Here is a 25,947-nt window from a genome sequence, read left to right as displayed (position 1 = left end):
TCAAGCTAGATTAAAGCACGGTTATTATTTTTCAGATTTTAAAGTATTTTTTTATCTAATGATCATTTTTATGCCATAAAATTATTTTCAGGATCTCATACACACCTTTTTTTTTTACAAAGTACTAGTATGTTCAGTCGATTCTATGCCCAAAATAACCTTAGTCAACATAAAAACTATATAAACACGGAATATAAATTTTGGCGCACTTCAAAGTTTCAACTTATTCTTTCTGATCGATCAGGGGCCGATTGCACGAAAGGGTCTTTGCAAGGACCGTCTTTCGTGTCGCCCATCTTTTATGATGCGCCATGTGAAACGCATTTTAAATAAATCATCTGCAAACGTATTTCATTCTTCCATTAAAATAAACAAAATATTTGTTTTCAAAATGATGTGATATATCATGAAATTGTATAAAATTTGATTTAAAAGCAAGCTAACGAATCTTATTCTTTATCATAAATTTCAGAAACACGCCGCTTATAGCGTATCATATATATACCGTAGGTGCATGCCGGTAATGTGTGAGACGATCCTGGGGAGAGGTCAGGTAATTCACATTTTTACGTTTCCTAATTTAGGTAAATTCTGATTACGTGTAACTTCAAAATTGAAGGCATGCTGATAACCAAACTATGTTACATTTTCGTATATTATTCCTAGCCTTGCTCGGGGCCTTGCCCTGGATAATTGAATTCTGACTTTCAGTCCGCGTCCGACCTGTCTCAGTCCCACTGCTTCAAAATGGTGTTTTTATGTATTGATAAGGTGTCCAAACTTTTCAAAACATTTCAAAAACTATTCATCAGGCTTAAATCCGTTCACAAACTAATCACATTTTAAATGATTTTATACAAAACCAATCTACCGAACCAGGTCTTTATAAAAAATAAATAAAGAAGGCTACAGTACACCTAGACCAAAAGCTTCGGTCTCTGTTTTGTTGGTTGTTCACACTCCTAGTACCAATGAGGTCCAAACATTACCACTCCTAGTACCAATGAGGTCCAAACATTACATGTATGGACCTCATAGGCGACATCAGTGGAATTGCGGGGTTAGAAATCTTTGAGTACAGGATATTTCGATATTATTTCACAAGTACGCGCTCTATTTCTTTTTTTGGCCAATATTATAATTAAGGATCTTAAATACATTGCTAGCAACAAAAATAAAATGAAAGATATTAAGGGAAACTTACATTTTGACGACTTTTTCCTAATTTTCTTGGCAGTTGCTCTTCACTTCTGACTCGCGATCGAAGCTGTTATGCAGATCACGTGATACGCTTTCTCGTCAGGTGATCGGTTGGTTATTCTTTTCGCCATACGTTGATAATGATATATTTCATAACGCTAGCATTCATCGCAAATTCAGGTGAAAGCGATTGGAGTTAACAGCGCAAGCTTTAAATTTTTCAAAAAATAAAGTTTAATTTATTGCATAAGTTTCGCGCCGGACATGAAGGATCATTTGGTCCCATATTGGCATAATGCATAACAACGGGGGGGGGGGGGGGGGCGGGGGGGGGGGGGGGGGGGGGTGTCCCTACCACTTCAACGACTATAGCCAGAAATTATGATTTTTTTTCTCTCCTAGCTTAATATTGGCATAATGCATAACAACGGGGGGGCGGGGGGGGGGGGTGTCCCTACCACTTCAACGACTATAGCCAGAAATTATGATTTTTTTTTCTCTCCTAGCTTAATTTTTTAACCAAAATCCCCCCCCCAGGTGAAAGCGATTTGAGTTAACAGCGCAAGCTTTAAATTTTTCAAAAAATAAAGTTTAATTTATTGCATAAGTTTCGCGCCGGACATGAAGGATCATTTGGTCCCATATTGGCATAATGCATAACAACGGGGGGGTGTGTCCCTACCACTTCAACGACTATAGCCAGAAATTATGATTTTTTTTCTCTCCTAGCTTAATATTGGCATAATGCATAACAACGGGGGGGGGGGTGTCCCTACCACTTCAACGACTATAGCCAGAAATTATGATTTTTTTTCTCTCCTAGCTTAATTTTTTAACCAAAATCCCCCCCCCCAAAAAAAAGGGAACTAGTGTTAAAGAGAAAGAGAATTATGATAGAGGAACACAAAATACTTTATTTTTTCAGCTTTTATTCGACTTATAATCCCATAATCAAATATTAAATGGGGCTTCCACAGTTTTTTAAGCCCGGGGGCCACTTACATGAGTGGATACCATATGCGCGACCAAAAAAAAAAATCTTTTTCACTATAGGGCATGTTACGTACGTAACGTGATAAGGGTGTCAAAAACACAAAAATAATGAAAAAGGGGTATATCTATTTCGCTAGGAAAATTACGTGTTTAGGGTCGAATTTGAGGGGATGATAAAACAAGATTAAAATGTTTTATAAAGGATGTCCTTGTTTTCCCCAACACTTCGTGTTTAGAGTCCAATTTGCGCAAGGTGTAGAAGCTAGGTGGGGTCGTACTAAGCCAATTAAAGGTAAAAAAAGCCGAAGACCGAAGGACCCGTAACAATAAACATTCCTGTACTTGTGCATTTCAGGGAATATTTAAAGAGTATCGTTTTGTTTCCAATTCTTGTCAAGGGTACGGTACACGTCAATACTTGTTAAGGGGTGCATTTTCAGAATCAGGAAATTACGTGTTTAGGGTGCTTTTTGAGACCCCATGATCGCGCATGGTATCCACTCGTGAATGGAAGTGGCCCCCGGCTTTTAAAGTCAATTCATAAAAATATTCCTCCTCGGGATTTGAGCTTTCTTTCATGAAATATCAATCTTTTTCGTGATTACCAAAAATACTTAAAATGTCATTTTTTTATCTTTGTATAAAGCTTTAGCTCATGCGTTGCGCCTGCAATATTTTAATGTTGAGATACAACTTTATGCTTTTAATGAATTCCTAAAAACACTAAATTCTCAGATCATTTGTCGCAATCGAACGATTGGAAATGAATGATTAATAAGTTTCATGAATAATGTTTAAAATGCGTCTCTCTATCAGTTTTGAATATTTAAAAAAAAATGTCAGCTCGTGCTTTTTGCTCGCAATATTTTGATTAGTAAGAAGTTCTTGTATATGCGAGTTTGATAGATAAATAAATAGAGAGAGAGGGGGAGGGTCCCTCAGCTACTTGTCCTCGCTTATTCCATTTTTTTTTTATTATGCTCGTACGTGTTGTGAGGTTTTCAAAGTCTTCTTTTTCTCACCCTTTTTATTGTGTCGGAGCTTCCCTCTATTTCTTTGCTACGATGTATAGCCCTTCTTACTTGTTTCAATTCTTTTATGTTCTCATTTCACTGAAAACATAATTATTAAACTGACGTAGAAGACTTTACAACAAAATTTTGATATTGTTTTTTCTTGTTTGTTTGGCTTTCTTTTTTCTTCTCCTCATTTCTTGTTTTTCTTCTTAGTTTCCCTTTCCTTATTTTCTCTTATTTCATTTCATGAGGCATCCGCCAACTTATACAACAACAAACATATTAGAGGCCGATATCCAGTGAGGGGGCGTGGTGGTATGCCCCTCTAAAAAAGGAGGAAAATAGGAAGGAAAAAAAGAAGGGAAGGGGAAAAAATAAGAAAAAAAGAAAGACGATGATGGCAATGATGATGATGATGAAAATTATCTTGGTGAAGATGATAGTGGTGGTGATGGTGGTGGTGATGATGATGATGATGATAATGATGGTGGTAGTGGTGATGAAGATGAGAATGAAGTTGGTGACGATGCTATGATGATGATGACGAGATGTAATTTTGTTATTTTGTCTTTAAAAAAATAATAGTGCACAGGCGAAATCATTTAAAGTTTATTATGAAAATAGCAGAAAAAAATAATTTGAAAAATTGTACCATTGCATATCCAGTGGAAAATCCATCCCCCACCAAAAAAGAAAAAAAAGTGAGATTTTGTTTTGTTATTTGTGACGGCGTAGGTCTATGCGAGCAGCTATGGGATGGGAAAAAAAGTAAATGAAATGTCAAGAAATACATAATGACTTTTATTGTACATTTAGTATATCAGTAGATAACTTCATACTCTTTCCAAAAAAGAAAAAAGTGGGTATATTATGGACCATTAAAAATGGGCAGTTGCTCTGTATATTATATTACATAGAATATATAGAGCAACTGCTCGTCTGTAGCGGTAAGTTATTCACTGATCTACATAATTCATGCGGCGCACGGCGCGTGCGCAATGTTTAATAATTATTGCTGTGAACACAATGAATGTCATCAAAAACATAATCTCACAGATCAAATAATGCCAGCTCGACGCACAAAATCAGAAAAAAAAAAATATTTTCTGCCCTGATAATTTGGTAACCCTAACCTAACCCAATTTCTAAGTATTTTAAACATAAACAGGATAACTACAGACAATGATTTAAATTAACTTTATATTCTTTTGCGAAAATGAATATGAAGGACAGCTTTTTGATAAAGAACACAGTTTTAGAGTGTTAGAGCGCGATTTATACCTACAACCGCTAAATCCTGTCACTGTCGGTATGAAGCAGTGATTCCATCAGCTTACGGTAATAATTTTTGCAACACGGGCGCCAGTCCGAGAAACAGACAGGCATTTGCCCAAACGGACAACATCTCAACCTCTGCTCATTTCTTTTTGCACGGGCACATAAATCTCGACGTAACCCATCACATTTCTCCCTATTTTCTCCTCCCTTTTATTTTCCATTAATTTTTCTTTCTTTCACTTTTTTCTGTCCTCTTTTCCCTTCTATTTTTGTTCCCGTCTCACCGCTTTTCCTCATCCCCCAGCCTCCGACGTCCGTGCAGATTCGCAAACAATATCAAGAGTATGTCTACTTGCAAGGGCGGAAATCTCTCCCCAAAGGTAGGGGGACCAGGGGCTGGAAAATTTGACAAACAAACAAACAAAAAAAAGAAGGTTTATCACCCCCTAAAGAAGGTCATCTTAACCAAAAGAAATTTGACAAGCAAACAAGCAAAAAAAGGGGGGCATCCCAAAAGTAAGATCGTCTCTTCCAAATGTTTTATTTCGATTTTGAATGAAATGACCAAACTAGTAGGGGGATATTTCATAATGTGCCCCCTACTATTTTGGGTGAGGGGTACATGTCCCCCGGCCCTGGGATTTGCGCCCATGTGGGTGGGGGTGTTGCGCCTCCCTATCGGGATCATATCACAGCGAGTATACACTCTTCCATATGGAAGAGTGTTTACTTGCTGTGATTTCGATCTCACACATATGAAAAAAATGGAACAGCTAAGCCTTGATCACAGGCCAAAATGCCTAACGATTTCTCCGCGGCATTAACAACTCTCGTAAGGGGCGCTCCATTTATAAATAAAGTTGCATGAACAGCTGTCTATGGCGACAGAATCGTAGGCAGAATTGTTGCCAGAAGCGTGGGAATTCGGCAGAAAATTCAAAAAAAGAACCTGTGAGTACCGATTTAAGAGTAATTATATATTCATTAACATTTATTGAATCATAAGAATAAAGATTTTTAATACGGAAAGAAAGCTTAGTTCTAAGCTAGGGCTGCCCAAATGCGCGTGAGTGGAGTCCCAGTTTCTTAACACGGGTAAGTATTGCGGTGTCGCCTAGAGTGAACATTACATGTATGCACTCATTCAATGAACAAGGTTATAATATAACCTTGTTCTCAGTTATATCTCCATGTGTGACAAAATAAGGGTGGCAATGTTTGGCTTATTTTCTCTTTTTCTTTGGGGCAAATGCTTGATTTTTTTACACTGACTGCTTCCATTAGACCTGTTAATTCATACTGCTTGGCTCTTATTTAAATTTGATTCTTTATATCATTTATTCTTTATTAAAAATAGAGATAAAAAAATGAAAATTTTCTTGCCATATTACTTTCCACCAATAGAGGGCATACGCAAAAATGGGCCCAAAATTCAAGTTTTTGAGCGCTCTGGTGAATACAAAAATTATTCCCACATTACTAATGATAACTAAATAGCAACTATATGGAAATTAGTAATTTTGGTCACAAAAGTGATATTTTAATGATTTTTCATTCATATTCTTGTCTCTTCTTTCTCTTTTTAGCCTTTTTTTGCTTGTTAAAACCTTTTTTTTGGGGGGGGGGGCTCGCCAAATTTTGCGTGGGTCAAAATTATCTTCATTTTTTTAGTGACAATCTTTTTTTTCATTTGTCCAGTTCTACGCGAGACAAAATAACCTTCGATCATTATAGTTAAAAACTTTTTTTAATTTTTTATTTATTTATTTTTTTTTTTTTGGGGGGGGGGTTGCCAAATATCACGTGGACAAAAAGACTTTCCCTTTTCTAGTTATTTTTTTGGGGGGGAGGGGGCTTGCCGAATATCACGCGAACGTTTTTCAGCTTTTACTGTTTTATTCGACTTATAATCAAATATTAAATGGGGCTTACCACAGTTTTTTTAAAGTCAATTCATAAAAATATTCCTCCTCGGGATTTGAGCTTTCTTTCATAAAATATCAATCTTTTTCATGATTACCAAAAATACTTAAAATGTCCAATTTTTTATCGGTGTAGGCCTATAAAGCTTTAGCTCATGCGTTGCGCCTGCCATATTTTAATGTTCATCAACTTTATGCTTTTAATGAATTCCTAAAAACACTAAATTCTCAGATCATCAATTTTGTCGCAATCGAATAATTCGATTGCATCTCTCTATCAGTTTTGAATATTTATAAAAAATATCAGCTCGTGCTTTTTGCTCGTAATATTTTGATTAGTAAATTCTTCTCTTATATAATCGAGTCGGATAGATAGATAGATAACTAGAGAGAGAGAGTTGGGGGGCCGGGGGTCCCTCAGCTACTTGTCCTCGCTTATTCCCAATTTGTTATTATGCTCATGTTGTGAGAGCTTTGTGTTTTCATATTTTTTCTTTTTCAACCTTTTTATTGTCTCGGAGCTTCCCTCTATTTCTTTACACTATGATGTAGTCCTTTTTACCTCATTGTTTCAATCATTGGCGGCGGAAGCCCCAAATTTTAGAAGGGGACAACCCAAAAAATTTTGACAAGCAAAAAAAAAAAAATGTCATCAACAACAAATTTAGGGGGGGACCGTCCCCCCCTCCTCAAATTTAGGGGGGGATCCCGTCCCCCCCCCCCGCTTCCGCCGCCTATGGTTTCAATTCTTTTTTTGTTCTCATTTCAATGAAAACATCATTATTAAACTGACGTAGAAGACTTTATTACGAAATTTTGACATTGTTTTGTCTCATTGTTTGGCTTTCTTTTTTTCTTCTTACTTTTTCCCTTTCCTTATTTTCTCTTTTATTTCATTTTATGAGGTATCCGCCAATTTATACAACACCAAGCATATAGAGGCGGATAATCAGTGAGGGAGCGTGACGGTGTGCCGCTCTAAAAAAAAGGAGGAATATTGGAAGAAAAAAAAGAAGAAGGGATGGGGAAAAAATAAAGGAAAAAAAAGAAAGATGATGATGGCAATGATGATGATGAAAATTATCTTGGTGATGATGATGGTTGTGGTGACGGTTGTGGTGATGATGGTGATGATAATGATAGTGGTGATGATGACGAGATGTAATTTTGTTATTTTGTCTTTGAAAAAATTAAGTAGTGCAAAGTTGAATTCATTTAAAGTTTATTATGAAAATAGCAGAAAAAAAATAAAAAATTGGTATGCGTTCGAGGAAAATCCATCCCCCACCAATTTTTTTTAAAGGTAAGATTTTTTTTTGTAACGGCGTAGGCCTTTGCAAGCAGCTATTATTATGGTAAAAAAGTAAATGAAATGTCAAGAAATACATGATAATGATTTTTATGGTACATTTAGTATATCAATAGATAACTTCATACTTGTTATCAAAAAGAAAAAAAGTGGGTCGTTACGGACCATTAAAAATGGGAAATTTGGGCATTTTATATTTAGGATAGAGCAACTGCTCGTTATAGACGTCACAATAAATCAAGCATTCTAAATTCTATCAACTCCATTTTTTGTCAAATAACACCTTCATCGATATTTTGAAATGATTTTTCTCATATTTTCATCATCTTTTTATCAGGGTGAAATTCCCCTTTAATTTACAAAACAGATTCGCAAACAATATCAAGAGTAGTGGGAGGCAAGGGCGGAAATCTAAGGTAGGGGACCAGGGGCTGGAAAACAGGCAAAAAAACAAAAACAAACTAAAAAAAAAAAAAGAAGGTTTATCACCCCCAAAAGAAGGTCGTCTCGTCCAAAATACATGTTTTACTTCGATTTAAATGATGTAGGCCTATTTCTTTCCATCATATATAAAAGAACAAAAATAGTAGGGGGACATTTGATAATGTGCCCCCTACTATTTTGGGTTAGGGGGAAGTGTCCCCCTGGGATTTGCGCCCATGTGGGTGGGGGTGTTGCACCTCCTTTCGGAATCATTATGGAACAGTGTGAATAGTCGCTGTGATTTCGATCTCATACCTATAAAAAAAAAAATAGAACAGAAGAACGCCTTGACCACAGGCCAAAATGCCTAACAATTTTTCCGCGGCATTAGCGACTCTCGTAAGGGGCGCTCCATTTATAAATAAAGTTGCATGTGTAGCTGTCTATGGCGACAGAATTTATCGCAGAATTGCAGCCAGAAGCGTGGGAAATTTCCAGAAAATTCAAGAAAAGATCCGGTGAGTACCGATTTAACAGTACTAATGTACTAATTAGTAACATTTATTGAATTATAAGAATATTCAATTTTTCGTGAAACAAAGCTTAGTTCTAAGCTAGGGCGGCCCAAATGCGCGTGAGTGGAGTCCCAGTTTCTTAACACGGGTAAGTATTGCGGTGTCGCCTAGAGTGATTGTTCAGCTGAACTTCGTTGGCTTCACTCACCAAATACAGAGACCGAAGTTCTAGCGCGATCTGTACAGGGGACTCAATGGCCATATGTTTATGTACTTAAGATTGGATAAAACGGGGAAGTGAATTTGCGCGACAGCCGAGGTAAGTCACTGTTTTTGTTCCTTTTAACTTCATTTTTCTCCGTTTTTTGGCAATTGATGCCAAGAGGGAATATAAATTTGCACTCTGGTCACTATAATTTTCGAAATTTTTATTCATTAAAGACAAAAATTGAAAAGCCCCGACGGGGGGATTTTGCATTGCAAGTCCCCTAATGGTGGCTGCACGATAGCGAGCCGTCTGTGTACGAGGAGAAATAAAAAAAAAATGTTAAAAAACTCCTCGAAACAGACGGCTGCCAGCTGTCTACAGTACACCATGTTAGACATGTTATTGTTAGACTTAAAATTTTAAAATTAAAAGATATGGAAGGAAGGGCGTTTTAACGCACTCATTCAGTGAACAAGGGATATAAGTTATTTATAACCTTGTTCTCAGTTACATCCCTATGTGTGGCAAAATAATGGTGGCAATGTTTGGCTTAATTTCTCATTTTATATGGGACAAATGCTTTATTTTCTTACTTAAAAATAGAGATTGAAAAATGAAAATTTTCTTGCCATATTACTTTCCAACAATAGAGGGCGTACACAAAAATATGCCCAAAATTCAAGTTTTTGAGCGCTCTGGTGAATACAAAAATTATTCTCAAGTTACTAATGAAAAATAAATTGCAGCTGTATGGAAATTGGTTATTTTGGTCACAAAAGTGATATTTTAATGATTTTTCAAAGTGTGTGTTATGTACAGCATTGGCATACCATAGTCCTACCTGTAGATTCCCCACAGGCAGGATGGTTGCAGTGAACAAGTGGGTGAACGAAAAAATGAAAAAGGGAAAGAAAAGAGATCAATTAATTAAGAGGAAAGAAAGACAAAATGAAGGGGAAAATGGGGTAAAACTATGAAGAAAAAATAAAAGAAGGACGAAAGAAAGAAAAAAGGTTTTTGTCATTCTTTGAATTGAATATAAAGAAAGAAAAAGTAAGGAAGACAAAGGGAAGATGAATTAATCTGAAAGAAAAAAAATAAAGGAGAGAAAGGAAAAAAGAAAAGAAAAAGGGAGGAATGCAGAAAGAATGAAGGAAATAAAAAATATTTCCTTCATTCTTTGAAAGAGGAAGGGTGGAACTGGAAGAAAGCACTCTGGTCTACACCGCTATTCAAACGTGTGTTAAAAAAGGCGATGCCATACGGATATGTTTTGGCCGTAAATTTCCAGCCCATTCCTGTATTATTACGGCCTTAAAGGACAAGTCCACCCCAACAAAAACTTTATTTGAATAAAAAGAGAAAAATTCAACAAGCATAAGACTGAAAATTTCATCAAATTCGGATGTAAAATAAGAAAGTTATGGCATTTTAAAGTTTCGCTTATTTTCAACAAAATAGTTGTATGAACGAGCCAGTTACGTCCAAATGAGAGAGTTGATGACATCACTCACTCACTATTTCTTTTGTATTTTAATATATGAAGTATGAAATATTTTTATTTTCTCATCATTGTCATGTGAAATGAAGTTTCATTCCTCCCTGAACACGTGGAATTGTACATTTGTGGGTAAAGTCCCTTAAAGTGCATTACATTTGTGGGTGCAAAAGGGGGAACCTGCACATAAAATCACAATCCTATGGTCATATTTTTACGTTTATGTTTGGAAAAAGGTAGGGGCTGAAGTCCCCCCCCCCAACTTCCGCAGCCATACCCAAAAATGTTTTATCCTTGTCACATTGCATCGGGAAACTGTCCCCATCCCCTTGTTGAACGAGCACGATTTTATGTTGTGAGGGGATGGTATCACGAGTATGATATACTGTTGGAGCTATCCCCACTGCGTGCCAAACGAACTGTGTATCCCATAGCATGGGGATTGTATCACGAGTATACTGTTGAAACTGTCCCCACTGCGTAAAAAGTGAACTGTGTATCCCATAGCGTGGGGACTGCATCACGATTACGGTATGCTATACTGTTGAAACTGTCCCCACCGCCGTGAAAATCAAACTTGATTTCCCATTGAGTGGGGACTGTATCACGAGTATATAATAGGGAGAGAACCCTAGTGTTTATATACAGTGTGTTTCATTTGTGTGTGTGTTATCATTTTGCTACAGAGCTGTGCGAGAGTTGGGGACTGTGTTCTGGAGAAAGGAAGTGTTTTTCATGCGTTCTGGTAGGTGTGATTCTAATAATCCCCACTTTTGGATTTGGGGACTATATCACGATTATGCCACAATTTCAACTGTAGAAAGTTGATAAATGCATGCAAAATTGGGAGAAAAATTGCGCTACTTTGAAAATTATTGGTTGCCCGACTCGGGCCACCAGAACTTAACATTTTTTTTCAATAATGGTTCCCTGAGGTGAATTTCTGGTGGCGCTAATGTCGAGCCTTGGTCAAAAAAATTATGGAAAAACAAAGAAAATACACAAATTGGGCAAGCATTTTTTGTCTCACCTGCATAGCAGAGTGAGACTATAGGCGCCGCTTTTCCGACGGCGGCGGCGGCATCAACATCAAATCTTAACCTGAGGTTAAGTTTTTGAAATGACATCATAACTTAGAAAGTATATGGACCTAGTTCATGAAACTTGGCCATAAGGTTAATCAAGTATTACTGAACATCCTATTAGAGTTTCATGTCACATGACCAAGGTCAAAGGTCATTTAGGGTCAATGAACTTAGACCATGTTGGGGGAATCAACATCAAAATCTTAACCTGAGGTTAAGTTTTTGAAATGTCATCATAACTTAGAAAATATATGGACCTAGTTCATTAAACTTGGACATAAGGTTAATCAAGTATCACCAAACATCCTGCATGAGTTTCACGTCACATGACCAAGGTCAAAGGTCATTTAGGGTCAATGAACTTTGGCCGATTTGGGGGTATTTGTTGAATTACCATCATAACTTTGAAAGTATGTTTGTCTAGTTCATAAAACTTGGACATAAGAGTAATCAAGTATCACTGAACATCCTGTGCGCATTTAGGTCACATGACCAAGGTCAAAGGTCAATGAACTTTGGCCATAATGGGGGTATCTGTTGAATTACCATCATAACTTTGCAAGTTTATTGATCTGACTTTTGAAACTTGGACATAAGAGTAATCAAGTATCACTGAATATCCTGTGCAAGTTTCAGGTCACATGATCAAGGTCAAAGGTCATGTGAGGTCAGTGAACTTTGGCCACATTGTTTTTTTTTTTTTGAATTACCATCCTATCTCTGTAAGTGTATTGGTCTAGTTCATAAAACGTGGAAATAAGAATAACCAAGTATCACTGAACATCTTGTGCGAGTTATAGTAGTTTTCAAAGTCAGCACTGCTGCTATGTTGAATCGCGTGATGCAGGTGAGACGGCCAGAGACATTCCACTTGTTTCTATTGGGCAAGCAATTTTTTTATCCTCTCTTGCCCGACAGGGCAAGTGATTGTCACGATAAAGGTTTTACCATCTCTTGCCCGACAGGGCAAGTGATGATAAAAAAATTGTAGAGGCCTGTATTAATTATATTTTTTTCAACATTCTGAAATATGGGACAAATAGGCATCCCGGAAAGGGTTTGTCTGGACGCCGGGACAAAGGAGCAAAATACGGAACGATCCTGGGAAATACAGGACATCTGGTCACCCTGGATGATGCTGTCACTTTTGTCAGATTTCAAAGATATTGAATGGAATAACCATGCGTGACGGTGAAGTATAGTAATAGTATTAAGATTTCTAATTTCACACAGGTGGTTTTCTTCACTCGTTTTGCTGCTTCTGTGAAAAAAAAAGGAGATTGATCGGTTGAGAGGGAGACTGAGTCATGCATGGCTCATGAGTATAAATCAAAGAACAAGAAAATTAAGAAAAAATGACAAATTTTGAAAGTCACAAGTCAAGAGCAGCTCAAGATTCTAATTTTTTGTATTGTGTAAGTACATTAAATTGTTTCTGGTGACTTTTGTGGTGCTTCTGCTCTTTTAATACCCATCATTTAACTAGCCGAGAGGAATCAGTAATGATATTTTTAAATGATTTTGATATTGTCATTACATCATGGAGCCTAGACTCGCATATGAAACTGTGCCTAGCGAACTTTCTACGCAAGAAGGAAATTCCCTTCATATCTTAACATTGCAACGACCGATCGCATTTTAAACTAAAATTTTATTAGATTACATACCTTTATACACCTGGTGCATATAAAGGTATGACCATAATTACCATAAATGATACTCATGAGAATGATTCACTTTTTCCATAAAAATAAACAAGAGAACCAAATCAATAAATTATCTTCAGTTCCTTTTCATTTTGGCCTCAACTTGGACAAAGCTTCCCGCCTTCAATCTTCCACATGTTGCTCCAATGATGTGCTGTTGAAGTCATCCATATCTGCAGGTAAGGTGCTGTACACTTTTGACTTCAGGTGCCCACAGACGAAGACAGGCAGACACATTGCAGGGCCATGGCAGCAATGCACCATGGAGCTCCTGCTTATAAATTCACCCCCCCCCCCAAAAAAAAAAAGTAGGCAACAGTTTTGCAGAAGTGCATCAAGAGAAATTGACAACATGTGGAAGATTGAAGGTGGGAAGCTTTGTCCAAGTTGTGTCCAAAATGCAAAGGAACTTTTCAGTGAAGATAATTTATTGATTTACTGGTTCTCTTGTTTATCTTTCTCGATTAATAAACATACCCATTTTATGCTTATTGTTTGTGTGAATGCTTTTGTTTCTGTTTCAGCAGGTAATCACCTGACTTGGCACAATAGGGGTTTTGACACTTTTTCAAAGAATGGCTGTTGTGCACTCAACCATAACAACAACAGAAGCAAATTTTACCAAGTGACAAAGGAATATTTACTCAATCCATACATGCTAGAAATTCTCTCTGAATCCCACATTTTCTTTACAAAAGACTTAATTTACAAAGTGTAAAATTTTTCTGACTCTCACTGTATTTTCTTTATTTAAGATGTCAAAGAGGGGAGGAATTTCATTTAGGGAAAAAATGTATAAAATGTTGACTGTTATCTATTTCTTTTTAATTGTAACTTAAAGAATGGAGACCAGTTCCAGTGCCCCTCAGCTGAGGTCATTTTCTCTCCGTGATGGGGTTATTTTGGTGATCCTGTCTCTAATGGCAACCTATCTCTTGAGAGTGCAGCATAGCTTTGAACTTGTTCCCTCTTGGCGGTACGAGGTCAGCACTGGTTTCTACGAGGAGAGCCTGAATACCCGTACCCTGAAAAAATTGTAAGTTCAGTGTAGCTTTCCAATTGTTCAGCATGCATGTGCACTGGTAAACACCATTCCTACAAATAATAGTGACTGTGAAGACCATGTCAAGAACCAAGAGAAACAGGAGTACTTTTTTAAGATGAGTGTCAGAAAGAACAAAAGAACAAGAAAAAATTATGTTTGTAGGAAGAGTGAGAAAAAGGTAAAAAGAAAATTAAGAAATCAAATTAATTTTGAAGGATGAGTGATAGAAAGAACTAGAGAAATGGAAAAAGGAGAAGATTAAGAAGAAATCAAATTACATTTGTAGGACGAGCGAAAGAAAGAACTAGAGAAAAAAAGGAGAAAATATAGAAGAAATCAAATTACTTCTGTATGACGAGTGACAAAGAACTAGAGAAAAAGGAGAAAATAAAGAAGAAATCAAACTATGTTTGCAGGGCGAGTAACAGAAAGAAATAGATAAAAAGGGGAAGGAGAAGAAAATAAAATACATCGTAAAAAGGATAAGAAGAAAATGAAGAAGAAAACAAATTGCTTTTGTAGGACAAGTAAAAGAAACAACTATAGAAAAGGAAAAATCAAATTACCTTTGTAGGACAAGTGACAGAAAGAACAAGAAAAAAAAGGGAAAAAAGAAAATGAAGAAGAAACCAAATTACTTTTTAAGGATGAATAAGAAAGAACTAGAAAAAAAGGGAGAAAATAAAGAAGAAATTAATTACCTTTGTAAAAATAGTAACAGAAAGAAGTAGATAAAAAGGAGAAGATGCAGAAAAATATCAAATTGCTTTTGTAATTGAACGATTAGAAACCTAAGTTGTCTGATGAGATAAAGATGAAAATTCTTCTGCATATACAGTGTATCCATTTTACCTTGGTGTTCTATCATCACTTTATAGCAGGAAGAAAGAATACATTATTAATGAAGGATGAATATATGATATTCTCTGTTTATTTTAAAATAATTTCTTTTATCCAGCAACTTGGAGTTGACTTTAAAGGTCAAGTCCACACCAGAAAACTGTTGATTTGAGTAAATATAGAAAAATCAAACTATCAAAATGCTGAAAATTTCATCAAAATCTGATGTAAAATAAGAAAGTTATGACATTTTTAAGTTCCACTTATTTTTCATAAAACAGTGATATGCACAACTCAGTTGCATGCAAATGAGACAGCCGATGATGTCCCTCACTCCCTATTTTTTTCGTTTTTTATTGTTTGAATTATACAATATTTCATTTTTTCCAGATTCAACAATAAGGACCAACTTGACTGAGCCATATAGTATTAAACAATTTTAATTCCACACGTTTAGGGCTGAATAAATATTGTTTCACTTGAAAAGAAATAGTGAGTGGATGACATCATCAGTCTCCTCATTTGCATACCAACCAGGATGTGCATATCACTGTTTTGTGAAATTAAGCGAAATTTGAAATATCGTAACTTTCTTATATTACATCTGATTTTGATGAGATTTTCAGTGTTATGTTTGTTGGATTTTTCTCTTTTTATTCAAATCAACTTTTTGTTGGGGTGGACTTGTCCTTTAAGTCCCTGTCACATGAATCGGTGCAAGCCTTGCGTGTGACTTGTGCAGAAATGCACACAAGTCTAATTTGCATGCAGAAAAGTTTTGAACATGCTCAAAACTCTGTTGCGGGTGAGATGCGGGCAATCACCCGCACGGCTTGCATGGAGCTAAATGACAGGGCCTTAACATTTTTTATAAAGGGAGCTTTAATTTTGTAATCTTATTGTTTGTTTTACCAGGCCTGTTCCGTTAGTAGCTGATATTGAGAGTGATGGGAAAAATGGTAAGGCCATAAAATTTCTGTCTTTTATGATTATGAAAACAGCTTACTATATCTGGATATTTAAAATGCAAGTTGGGGTAATGTGTTTTTCTAAATTTGGATTACCAATGGACGTCTTTGTATATTGTACAATTTTTATGGTAACAAGTAATGACATGCAATTTCAAGGGAATTCCTCTTCCTTATCCTCATTTATTATTCCTTTTTCATTAACATCTGGGATATGCAGATAATTATAATGCCACCGACTCACTGTACAATTTTGCAAAGGAAGCATTATTTTGTAATCTTTATTGTTTTGTTTTTCAAGGCATATTCCTTTAGTAGCTGTTATTCAGAGTAGTTGGAGAAATGGTAATGCTTTTGAATGACTGTCCTTTATTCTAATTAATATAATGAAAACAGGCCGAAAAAAGGATTTCCTTCTATAATGGTTATTAGTAGGTATATGAAGACCATGTAAACAGCTGACTGTCAGGATATTGAAAGTGCAAATTGGGATAATGTGTTTTACAAAATCGGATTACCAGTAGATTAGTTTGTAAATTGGACAATTTTTTATGGGACAAGTAATGACATGTTATTTTGTACTTAGTAATTTCAAAGGGATTCATGTGTAGCTTATCCTTGATTAATTATATCTTTGTGATAATAACATCTGCAATATGCCTACAATTATAATGTCACTGACTCACTGTAACCTATACATCTTGTTTTCCCTTTCGTTATATATTTTTTTAATGTCATTTCTTAGCTAGAAAATATTTTTTTCTGTTCATCCTCTATGTAGTTTAGTTCCATTTGGTTTGATAACTTCCAAACAAGATTAGGTAAAACTACAAAACCTAACCATATCTCTTGAAGCTGTTGCATTAAGTCAAAAAGATAATCAAGTAGCTCTGTTGACAGAAATAGTATATAGTGAATACTTTTCCATTGAGAATAATAAACTGAATGTCATTCCGATGTGATCACCAAAATCAATTATTGTATCAGATCTAAATAATTCTTTTAAATCTTGCTAATAACAAAATTCCTTTCCAGTCCACTTACTTCCCCCACCACTAGTAGTTCTCTACCTTTTACTATATTGTTACGTGGGATATTTTATTGCAAGATTTTTCAACATTTTCTTGACATTTCTGACAATTTATCTCAATTCAGAACACCCTGGATGAATTCTATCTGTGTTTTTGTTTTACCAGAGATCTTACTGGCAACGAAAGATTCTTCGCTGCTTCTTCTCAAGACCTCTAAACCTTCACCAGGGTCCAAGGCTCTACCTTATCTCAACACTCTTGATGAATTCTCTCTGCTCTCAAATGAAGCAGATATAGCTGGAGACAAGAAACAAGCAGTTGCTATGGCGACAGGGTACTTGGAGCCTCTGACTTCAGATCATCAAGTTCGGAAGCAGGTAATACTTGAAACTGTGGCTTCCTTGATTCATTACAGATTGAGATTGGAGCCATTGGAAATGTTCCTTAAAGGACAAGTCCACCCCAGCAAAAAGTGTATTTTAATAAAAAGAGAAAAATCCAACAAGGACAGTGCTGAAAATTTCATCAAATTCGGATGTAAAATAAGAATGTTATGACATTTAAAGGTTTCACCACAATTTCACAAAACAGTTATATGCACACCCTGGTCAGTATGCAAACGAGGAGACTGATGATGTCATCCGCCCACTTTATTTGTAGTATTTTATTGAATGAAATATTTTAATTTTCTCCTCATTGTCAAGTGAAACAATGATTGATTCCTCCCTGAACATGTGGAACTAGCATTGTTTGATACTGTGATTCAGGCAAGATGGTCCTTTGACCTTAAATCTGTAAAGGCCACCGCACACCTTACGACCCGACCGGTCGCCGACTGGCTTGCGACTGGGTGAGGGGAGATGTGACGTCACAGTTTTTGTCAGCTTGAGCGTCAGAGACAAGTCGCAAGGAAAAATCAGAAGGATTTGACATGTCGAATCCTTATGACTGGATCGCAAGCTCAATCCAACCTCCAGCCAATCAGACAGCAGAGTTGCTTAACGCGAATTATGATAAACAACGTGCATACGCAGTAGTAAGCGCAATTTCTCAGATGCTTTGCCAAAAAGCAAAAACGCATGCGTGAGTCGCAGATCGGATCGCAAGGTGTGCGGTGTCGAGGCTTATGACTGCCTTGCGACTCATCTCCCCTTACTCAGTCGCAGGCCAGTCGGCGACCGGTAGGGTCGTAATGTGTGCGGTGGCCTTAAAATATGAAATACTGTATGATTCAAGCAATACAAAACAAAAGAAATAGTGAGTGAGGGACATCATTGACTGTCTAATTTGCATGTCACCGAATTGTGCATATCACTGTTTTGTGAAAAATAAGCGAAATTTTAAAATGCCATTACTCTCTACATAGGATTTTTATGATATTTTCAGCATTTATCTAGTTTGAGTTTTCTCTATTTATTAAAATCAACATTTTTCTGGGGTGGACTTGACCTTTAACCCCATCCTTTCAACCAACATTGTTATTTCTAGCACCATTCCTCATTCAGATATTGTTCATGACAAAAGCGATGCCTGTAATTCCTAGAATGTGTTTAAATGAATCAATGTACAGGTCTCTGTGAATTATATGTTAGTACACTGGAAATACATGTTGTAATTCTGGGCTGGGAAAGCCAAATAGCCTAAAAGTCTGAAATAGATGCCCCAAAATGAATATTGGTTAATTGTTATGATCAATATCTGCAGGTCATTGTTGTTCTGTGTGCTGATTGGACCGTGGTGTGCCTTGATAATGATTTCAAATTACTTTGGTCAATAAAGCTTCCAAATACAACCTGGAGTCATCAGTATGTCATCAGGTGAGTCACCTTAACCCATGTTCCCATGTTTTCCTCTTCTTTTTGTTTAAGTTTGGCAGTCAGGTTGCTTAAAAGGCAAAAGATGCCCTTAAAATTCAATTGGCCCGCATTTTCTGGACAATAATTCTGTCAAATGATTGCCTGATTTATTATTTGATTTTAAGAAAATATGTGTATGATGTTAATGAGCATGGTTACTATGTACGGCTTCCAGTTCATTATCAGGAATTTTAGTAAATTATGAATACTTTCAGCACCTTGACACAATAATGAATTCAGTTACCTGGTCATTAGGTCACTGTTCTACTCCTGATCTCCTACTCCATGTGTAGCAAAGCAACCCTTGTTTTCTTCTGCCACCCCATTGTAAGATGGTTGCCGGAGGCATTATTTCGGGTGTCTGTCCTTCCGTTCTTGCAATAACTGAAAAAAACACTTGACGGATCAAAATTGAAATATGGTCAAAGTATGAGAGTGGCAATGGTCTGATTGATTTTGGGGTATCCGTCGTAAAGATATTTTTCTACGATGATTGCTAAGCTTTGTGTAATGGGCCCCAGATGTTGTTTTGGGTCAAATATAGAGGTCACGGCTTATTGCCACGGCTCCTTTCTTGTCCAATAGATAAATCAGAATTAAGCTTGGTTGACGAATGCGTGTAGGAGTGAGAATATAATACTTTAAAAGATGTTGAAATGTTATAAATATGGATGTCCGGAGATGTAGATTTTGACTGCTTGCATTCAGAATGAAGTATATAATTGTTATCCAGTGCATCCCACAAAAAAGGAAACCCATTTTCGTAGATAGATTTCACAATTATGAAATATGTTTTTACTATTAATTTGACTTTTGTAGTAAGAATGGAATCTCATTTTTAATTTGAGACCAACAGCATAGCAAATTGTTCTCGCATGGCAGATTACGAATAATTAATATTGAAGCATATCAGAAACGATTTGCGCAGAAATTCACAAGTGAATCTGAATCCAGTGATTAGTGAAAGAAACTTAACAAAGAATACAAAAGAAATGCTAATGAGCCAATCGTCGAATAAGCAGGCTTGTATCACAAACCAACCTTGTACAATTTTTCTGTGCAAACTGATTTTGACATTAAAATATCAAACGCGTTTGCTCACCAATGCCTGAACTGTTCATCTCACATTAGGTATCAAAATATAGAGGAATAATTTAATTGTTTGATGATGTAAATGAAATATCCCAAATCATTTGTCTTTGAAGAAAACAAAGACATGGGAATCCCGTTTCCTTTTTTTTCTGGGATGCATTGTATAACTGTCTTCCATTTTCTAACTTGTTTTTCTTCATGTTATTTGTTGTCATAGCGAGGCGGCCATCTTGATTCTTCCCCATAGCCTGCAAGCTAACGATGGTGGACTAGTGATCATTGGTGGAAGGCTTGCAGATAAACTTGCACATGCAACACTCAAGTGAGAATTTATATCCAGTCTTATATTCAACAAGTGCCTTACGAATTAATGAATAAATGAACATATCATACCAAGATAAACATTATACATGCTGTAATGCTGTAAAGAAGAGGATAGAGGGTATTTGAATTCCAGTTCATCGTGGCTTAGCCATGAACCAGAATAGCCTGGTGGTTAAGTCGCTTCCCGGAAAGTTGTAGATGGCAGGTTCGAATCCCACTGGTTCCAATTTATTTTTACTTCATTTTTCATTACAAATCGAGCATAGCGATCTTAAACAAATAAGAGTGATACTGAAAATTTGTCAAATTGTAATGTATGACTTACACAATAATTAAAATGTAATGTGATGCAATCCATGTAGATGGCTGTCGAGATTACATTCAGTTGTGAAAAAAAAAAGATTCAGTCATGGAGATAATGTCATATACAGGATGCATGCCAATTTCATGATGATTGTTTGTTAAAAGACCAATATCTCACCCTCGTTCCCCCCACCTCTAGTCTTAAGGCCACCGCACACCTTACGACTCTTCGTGATCTAATTTTGGAACAGATCGCAATTTGCTCATTTTCTGAAATTGTGAATGGAACATATCATTTTATTTGAGGATAAAATTAATTGAAAGAATACTAATATAACCAGTTGGAAAGATTGCAAACCTTTATTTTGGAGTAAAGGCCAAATTAGTTTAAAATCGTAGCCAATCGTACGGCGGCTATGACGTCATTACGACCAGATATTAGATTCGCTTTTATTCTGAGAAGGATGATAGCATAGTCACAGATTTGAACATAGATATTTGTACGGTGATTTAGAACATTACACAGTAAGATGTTCCATGTGTCAATATTAGCATCAAATTTTAGTAGGTTTATTCCAAAATCAGGTCACAGACCCATCGTAAGGTGTACAGTCGCCTTTAGGCTTTAAAATTAGTTAGTACTTATTAAGCAGATATTCCTTATTCGTCATTCAATACAGACACAGTCATGATGGTCACGAATTCAATGGTGCTAACAAGGTAAGTTACTGCATTTTATGAAATTTGTTAAGAAAGAGATTACCTTTACTGACACGGGTGCTACTTAAAAATAAATATTTTATTGTCTATTCTGTTCAAGTTAGCATATATCAATTGCGTTGGTATTCATGATGAATCATAGAATACAGTCAAAATTCTATATTTAAATATAATTTGATATATGCATTTATGAGGCTTTATCTGCTGGAAGTTTGTGCTTGCATAGTACATTGTAAATGTTTGTAGTTAAATTTGCTTATTTGTAATCTGCCTCCCCTAAACCAACAATAAAGTCGACCCAAATCAATATTGAGATTTTTATTGGGCTTGAAAATTCATTTCCTAAGCTTCAAAATGAAATATGATACGTCAAAATTAACCAACAATAACATTTACAGGTACTTGATTGGATGTAGAAGAAATTCAGCAAGAGCTTAAAAAAAAGGAGAAAACAAGGTTTGAAGTTTAGGATTCACTCAAGCATAAGATGTTCATACTGTGTAATCTCAGTGAAACTTCCAAGCAGTCCAAAAAAGTAGTGTCCAAGAAACTCTTGTATCTTTTCTTTTATTAAACTTCACGACTTCAAATTTTTACAGTATGAAGAAGAATTGTTCTATCAGATAAGCTATTTTTCATTTTTTTGTTTTTGGAGACTTAATTACTATTTTGGCTATTTACAGAGAAGCTCACCTGGCAAATTATTGGTGGTTTTGGGGTGGTAGGTTACATTTGATACTGGTATATTACACAATTTTAATACACTGACATCGTGTGCAGTAGGTAGCTCCCTGTGCATAGAGCCTATAGGAAAGATACAGTAGATTAGAAGAAGTAACCTATGAATTTTCATTAAAAATTATTTATCTTTCAAGGAGAGCGATTCAAACCATGATGTAGGCCATTTCTCGACCTTTGCTCTATCCGGTCGCCATGGTGATGTAAGATGGCATCATCTTCCGGGTGATTTTGGAGAGGAAACAAACACAGAAGAGGTATTGATGATAATCAGGGAAATGATGGTGACAGTGATAATGCTGATGATGCTGATGTTGATGATGATGATGATGGTGGTGGTGATGATGATGATGGTGATGATGATGATGATAACTTGGTGATGATAACTTGATGATGATAACTTAGTGATGATAACTTGATATCTTGGTCACTGATGATGATAATTTGATGATGACGGGGGTGATGCCTATGCATTTGTGGTGTTGATGGTTATTATTATGAGATGATAATGGTGGTGGTGCTGCTGATAATATGGATGATGATGATGGTGATAATTATGATGATAACTTGATGATGATAACTTGATGATATCTTGGTCACTGATGATGATGATGATGATGATGATGATGATAACTTGATAATTTGATGATGATAACTTGATGATATCTTGGTCACTGATGATGATAATTTGATGATGATAACTTGATGATGACGGGGGTGATGCCTATGCATTTGTGGTGTTGATGGTTATTATAATGAGATGATAATGGTGGTGGTGCTGCTGATAATTATGGATGGTGATGATGATGATGATGATAATATTAATAGGCATTTGTATAGTGCCATCTATCTAGAAAAAAACTGTTCCAAGGCGCAATGTTGTTATTATTACCCCGGCTTTAGCTCGAGCTGCCTTTCAGTGCTCGTGCATTCAAGGAATTAATCCTGCCGATGATGATGATGATAACTTGATGAGAATTTGATGATGATGATTTTGGTGGTAATGATTATGATTATAATTACGAGATAATGTAATGGTGTTGGTAGTGCTTATGGTGATTTTGATGATTGTGGTGAATGGTGGTGATAGAGGTGATTTTGGTTGTGATGATGATGATTATGGGAATGAGGTGGTAGTGGTGGTACCGATTATGATGATCAACATTATGGTGATGAAGGTCTTGTTTATGTTCATGAATAAATGCTTTTAGGGTATCATTTTTTTTCATGGGAAAATCTTGTTACATATAGAGTAACGAAGCGATGACGTCAGTTGCCATGGTGTCATGGTGGCCTGGTTCTAAACAAATGAAAGTGTGTGTTTCTTATAGGAGAAAATGGCTGTTATCGGAATTTGATCGCTTGCAACCATTTCCCAATTTCATGCAACATGTAAGAGTCACATCAATAACTAAGCAAGGGATTTCCCCCTATCTTATTCCAGGAGCTGTTCCAAGGATTCCATTTTAAGCTGAATTTGAAGAGAGGTTGGGGTCATCAGGGTGAGCTTGGATGGAACCAGTACAACCAGGCTCTCATCAAGCAAATGGTGAATAAAACGTCTCAATGTTCTACTAAATGATTAATCAAACATAGGGTGTGTTTATGCTTCCATTGCGAGGACAGAATCAGCGATTTCAAACGTCGATTCAAAACGCCGATCGTAAACGTGGTTCTGGGAGTGCTGTTTATGCTTCACTTTTCAGAGCAAATCATGATCTCCAGCTGGCTTCGCATCGTGGTAAAGCGAGGTCAAATTGGGCGCGCCTTTTTTCGTAAGTTTTTTTTTTCCGATTGTTGCTATTACGTAGAGATAACATGGAGCAATACGACTGTATTTGCCCGCGGATTTTCATCTCACCGGAAGCATGTACCATCGCGGTTGTTTAAACACGTTTATGCTTCCCCAGAAAGCCTGATTCTGGTCAAACGACGTTTACAAACGCACCTTTTTGTGAGTTTACGATCGGCGTTTTGAAACAGCGTTTAAATGAAAGTAAGCATGGACGCAACCGTGTTTTGGACTAATCACGTTTGGAAACGCTGATTCTGGCCTGAAAAGTGGAAGCATAAACACGGCCATAGTCATACAGGGTTCCCAGCCCATCAGGGAAAATTAATTTACTTTTTTCCAGTCAGGGAAACATCAAGGAATTTGATGAAATATACTTCAAATCAGGGAAAAATGCATTAAGTGAGGTAAAAATCAGGGGATTTCGATCGGCCCAAAAGTCGAAAGCACAGTAATCAGTAAGACTCTGTTATAGTTTGCTGCATATCAAAACAACATCCATTGAATGACTGGTTATGGTGGTACTAATTAGTTTTAGATTACTGTTCTCACTATTCACTGCAACAACTTAGAAAACATGTGAAACTGGGAATGGATTTAAATAATTATCAGGGAATTTTTAAAACTTCATCAGGGAAAAATCAGGGAATTTTGTTTTCTTGAAAAGCTGGAATCTTGTCATATATCGAGACAATCCCATATTGCTCTATGAGAAAAATTATTCAGTAGCATCTATTTATGGTGAACTGTTAACTGGAGAGGTCAATTGCATAGTGCAATGGTATTGTAGTCTTAACATGTCCAATGGCTAAAGTAAAACAACAATATTTGTTATGGTAATACTTATTTACGTTCTCAATTCATCTCTATTTCCTTTGATTTTTTGCCCCCCCCCACCTTCCTCAGCATTCCTACTTTTTAATGTGCAATATTTTTGTAAGAGATTATGTACTTGATTTATGTCATGGGAGCGGCATGTTTGGGGGCACATGCCTGCGGGCAACGATGCTGAATTTCACTTTTGCACCCCCCCCCCCCGACCCACTTGCCACTCCCATATTTCTTTGCATGTTTGGGTGAAATTGTAATTGTTTTCTGATGTATTGTATTTGCTCTGTTTATAATTGGTCAAATAAATAATAATAATAATAATTTGAATTTGGCACTTCACCTTTAGTATCAAACAATTTTTAAGTTTACAATATGATGCAGTAGTGCTATAATTTAAGATTTAGATTTTCAGAATTGCCTCTGAATTCACAATAACAGTACTTATTCAATTCTAACAATAATTCATCATATTCGATTAGAGAAATTACTACAACTCAACAACCAACCTGCGGATAGCCGCTGATCCACGAATACCGGGGGAAGAACAACAAAGAAGAAGAAGAAGAAGAATGATTAAAAAAAAAAAAAATTTTATGGATGATATTTTAAAACCCCAAAATGTCCATCATGAAACATGATTTTTTTTTTCTATTAATGCACAACTCCGACTTAGGTACTTACCATAGTCATAATACTCCCTTATGAGGTTCCTCTATGACAAAGTTTATTGAATAGTGCACGGATGCATCAATGATAAATGTTATGCTGATACCAGCAATTAACTTTAAATTAGCCCTCTTAAATACCAGTATCAAATAATAGAAAATTTTTATTTGAATAAGCCTTGGGTGCCTACTTTATATCCACACTTACCGGTATTACCATTATCGACATTTCAACTTTTGTTTTTAGCCTTTCCGCTGGCAGTCTAGCGTGGACACTAAGATTGACATTGCAGCCTTCCGCAAGGATGGGGTCAGAAAGAGTGTGGAAAAGGACGAACATATTCTGTCAGTTTCATCTTGTAAGTGCATTGCATATTTGGAAGTAATTTGGAGCATAAGATAAGAGTTCAACTCTCAAATACAAGTTCAACTTTCCACTTGTCTGTACCATTTGAGCCATCTTTATTGATTTTTGTTTTGTGTATGTGTATATAGTGAGGGGAAATTTGTACGTATGTTATTTACTTTATTGCTCAACTTCAAAGTTTCTTCCTTTTTTAGCAATGATGTGTTGAAAACAAATCCTGAC

General features: G+C 36.2%; 1 protein-coding gene across 3 annotated transcripts in view; it reads left to right on the top strand.

Annotated features, from left to right (window-relative positions):
• Nucleotides 1-472: 472 nt before the first annotated feature.
• LOC121407812 overlaps nucleotides 473-25,947 on the top strand; it is a 43,634-nt gene continuing 18,159 nt past the window's right edge. Inside the window, exons 1-10 of one of the 3 annotated variants that reach the window (XM_041599029.1) lie at nucleotides 473-553; nucleotides 13,995-14,189; nucleotides 15,954-15,997; nucleotides 17,203-17,414; nucleotides 18,742-18,854; nucleotides 20,203-20,307; nucleotides 21,293-21,332; nucleotides 22,208-22,327; nucleotides 23,515-23,619; nucleotides 25,606-25,717. In XM_041599029.1, coding sequence (XP_041454963.1) covers nucleotides 13,996-14,189; nucleotides 15,954-15,997; nucleotides 17,203-17,414; nucleotides 18,742-18,854; nucleotides 20,203-20,307; nucleotides 21,293-21,332; nucleotides 22,208-22,327; nucleotides 23,515-23,619; nucleotides 25,606-25,717 — 1,045 coding nt within the window. In that variant the 5' untranslated portion in view covers nucleotides 473-553; nucleotide 13,995. Of the gene's footprint in view, nucleotides 554-11,048; nucleotides 11,108-13,994; nucleotides 14,190-15,953; nucleotides 15,998-17,202; nucleotides 17,415-18,741; nucleotides 18,855-20,202; nucleotides 20,308-21,292; nucleotides 21,333-22,207; nucleotides 22,328-23,514; nucleotides 23,620-25,605; nucleotides 25,718-25,947 lie in introns of those variants that run through there. The other 2 variants (XM_041599031.1, XM_041599030.1) reach the window with 2 other exon arrangements.

This window comes from Lytechinus variegatus, chromosome 2 (genome assembly GCF_018143015.1).
Source record: "Lytechinus variegatus isolate NC3 chromosome 2, Lvar_3.0, whole genome shotgun sequence".
Lineage (NCBI taxonomy): Eukaryota > Metazoa > Echinodermata > Echinoidea > Temnopleuroida > Toxopneustidae > Lytechinus > Lytechinus variegatus.
This window is presented reverse-complemented; position numbering and strand designations above follow the sequence as displayed.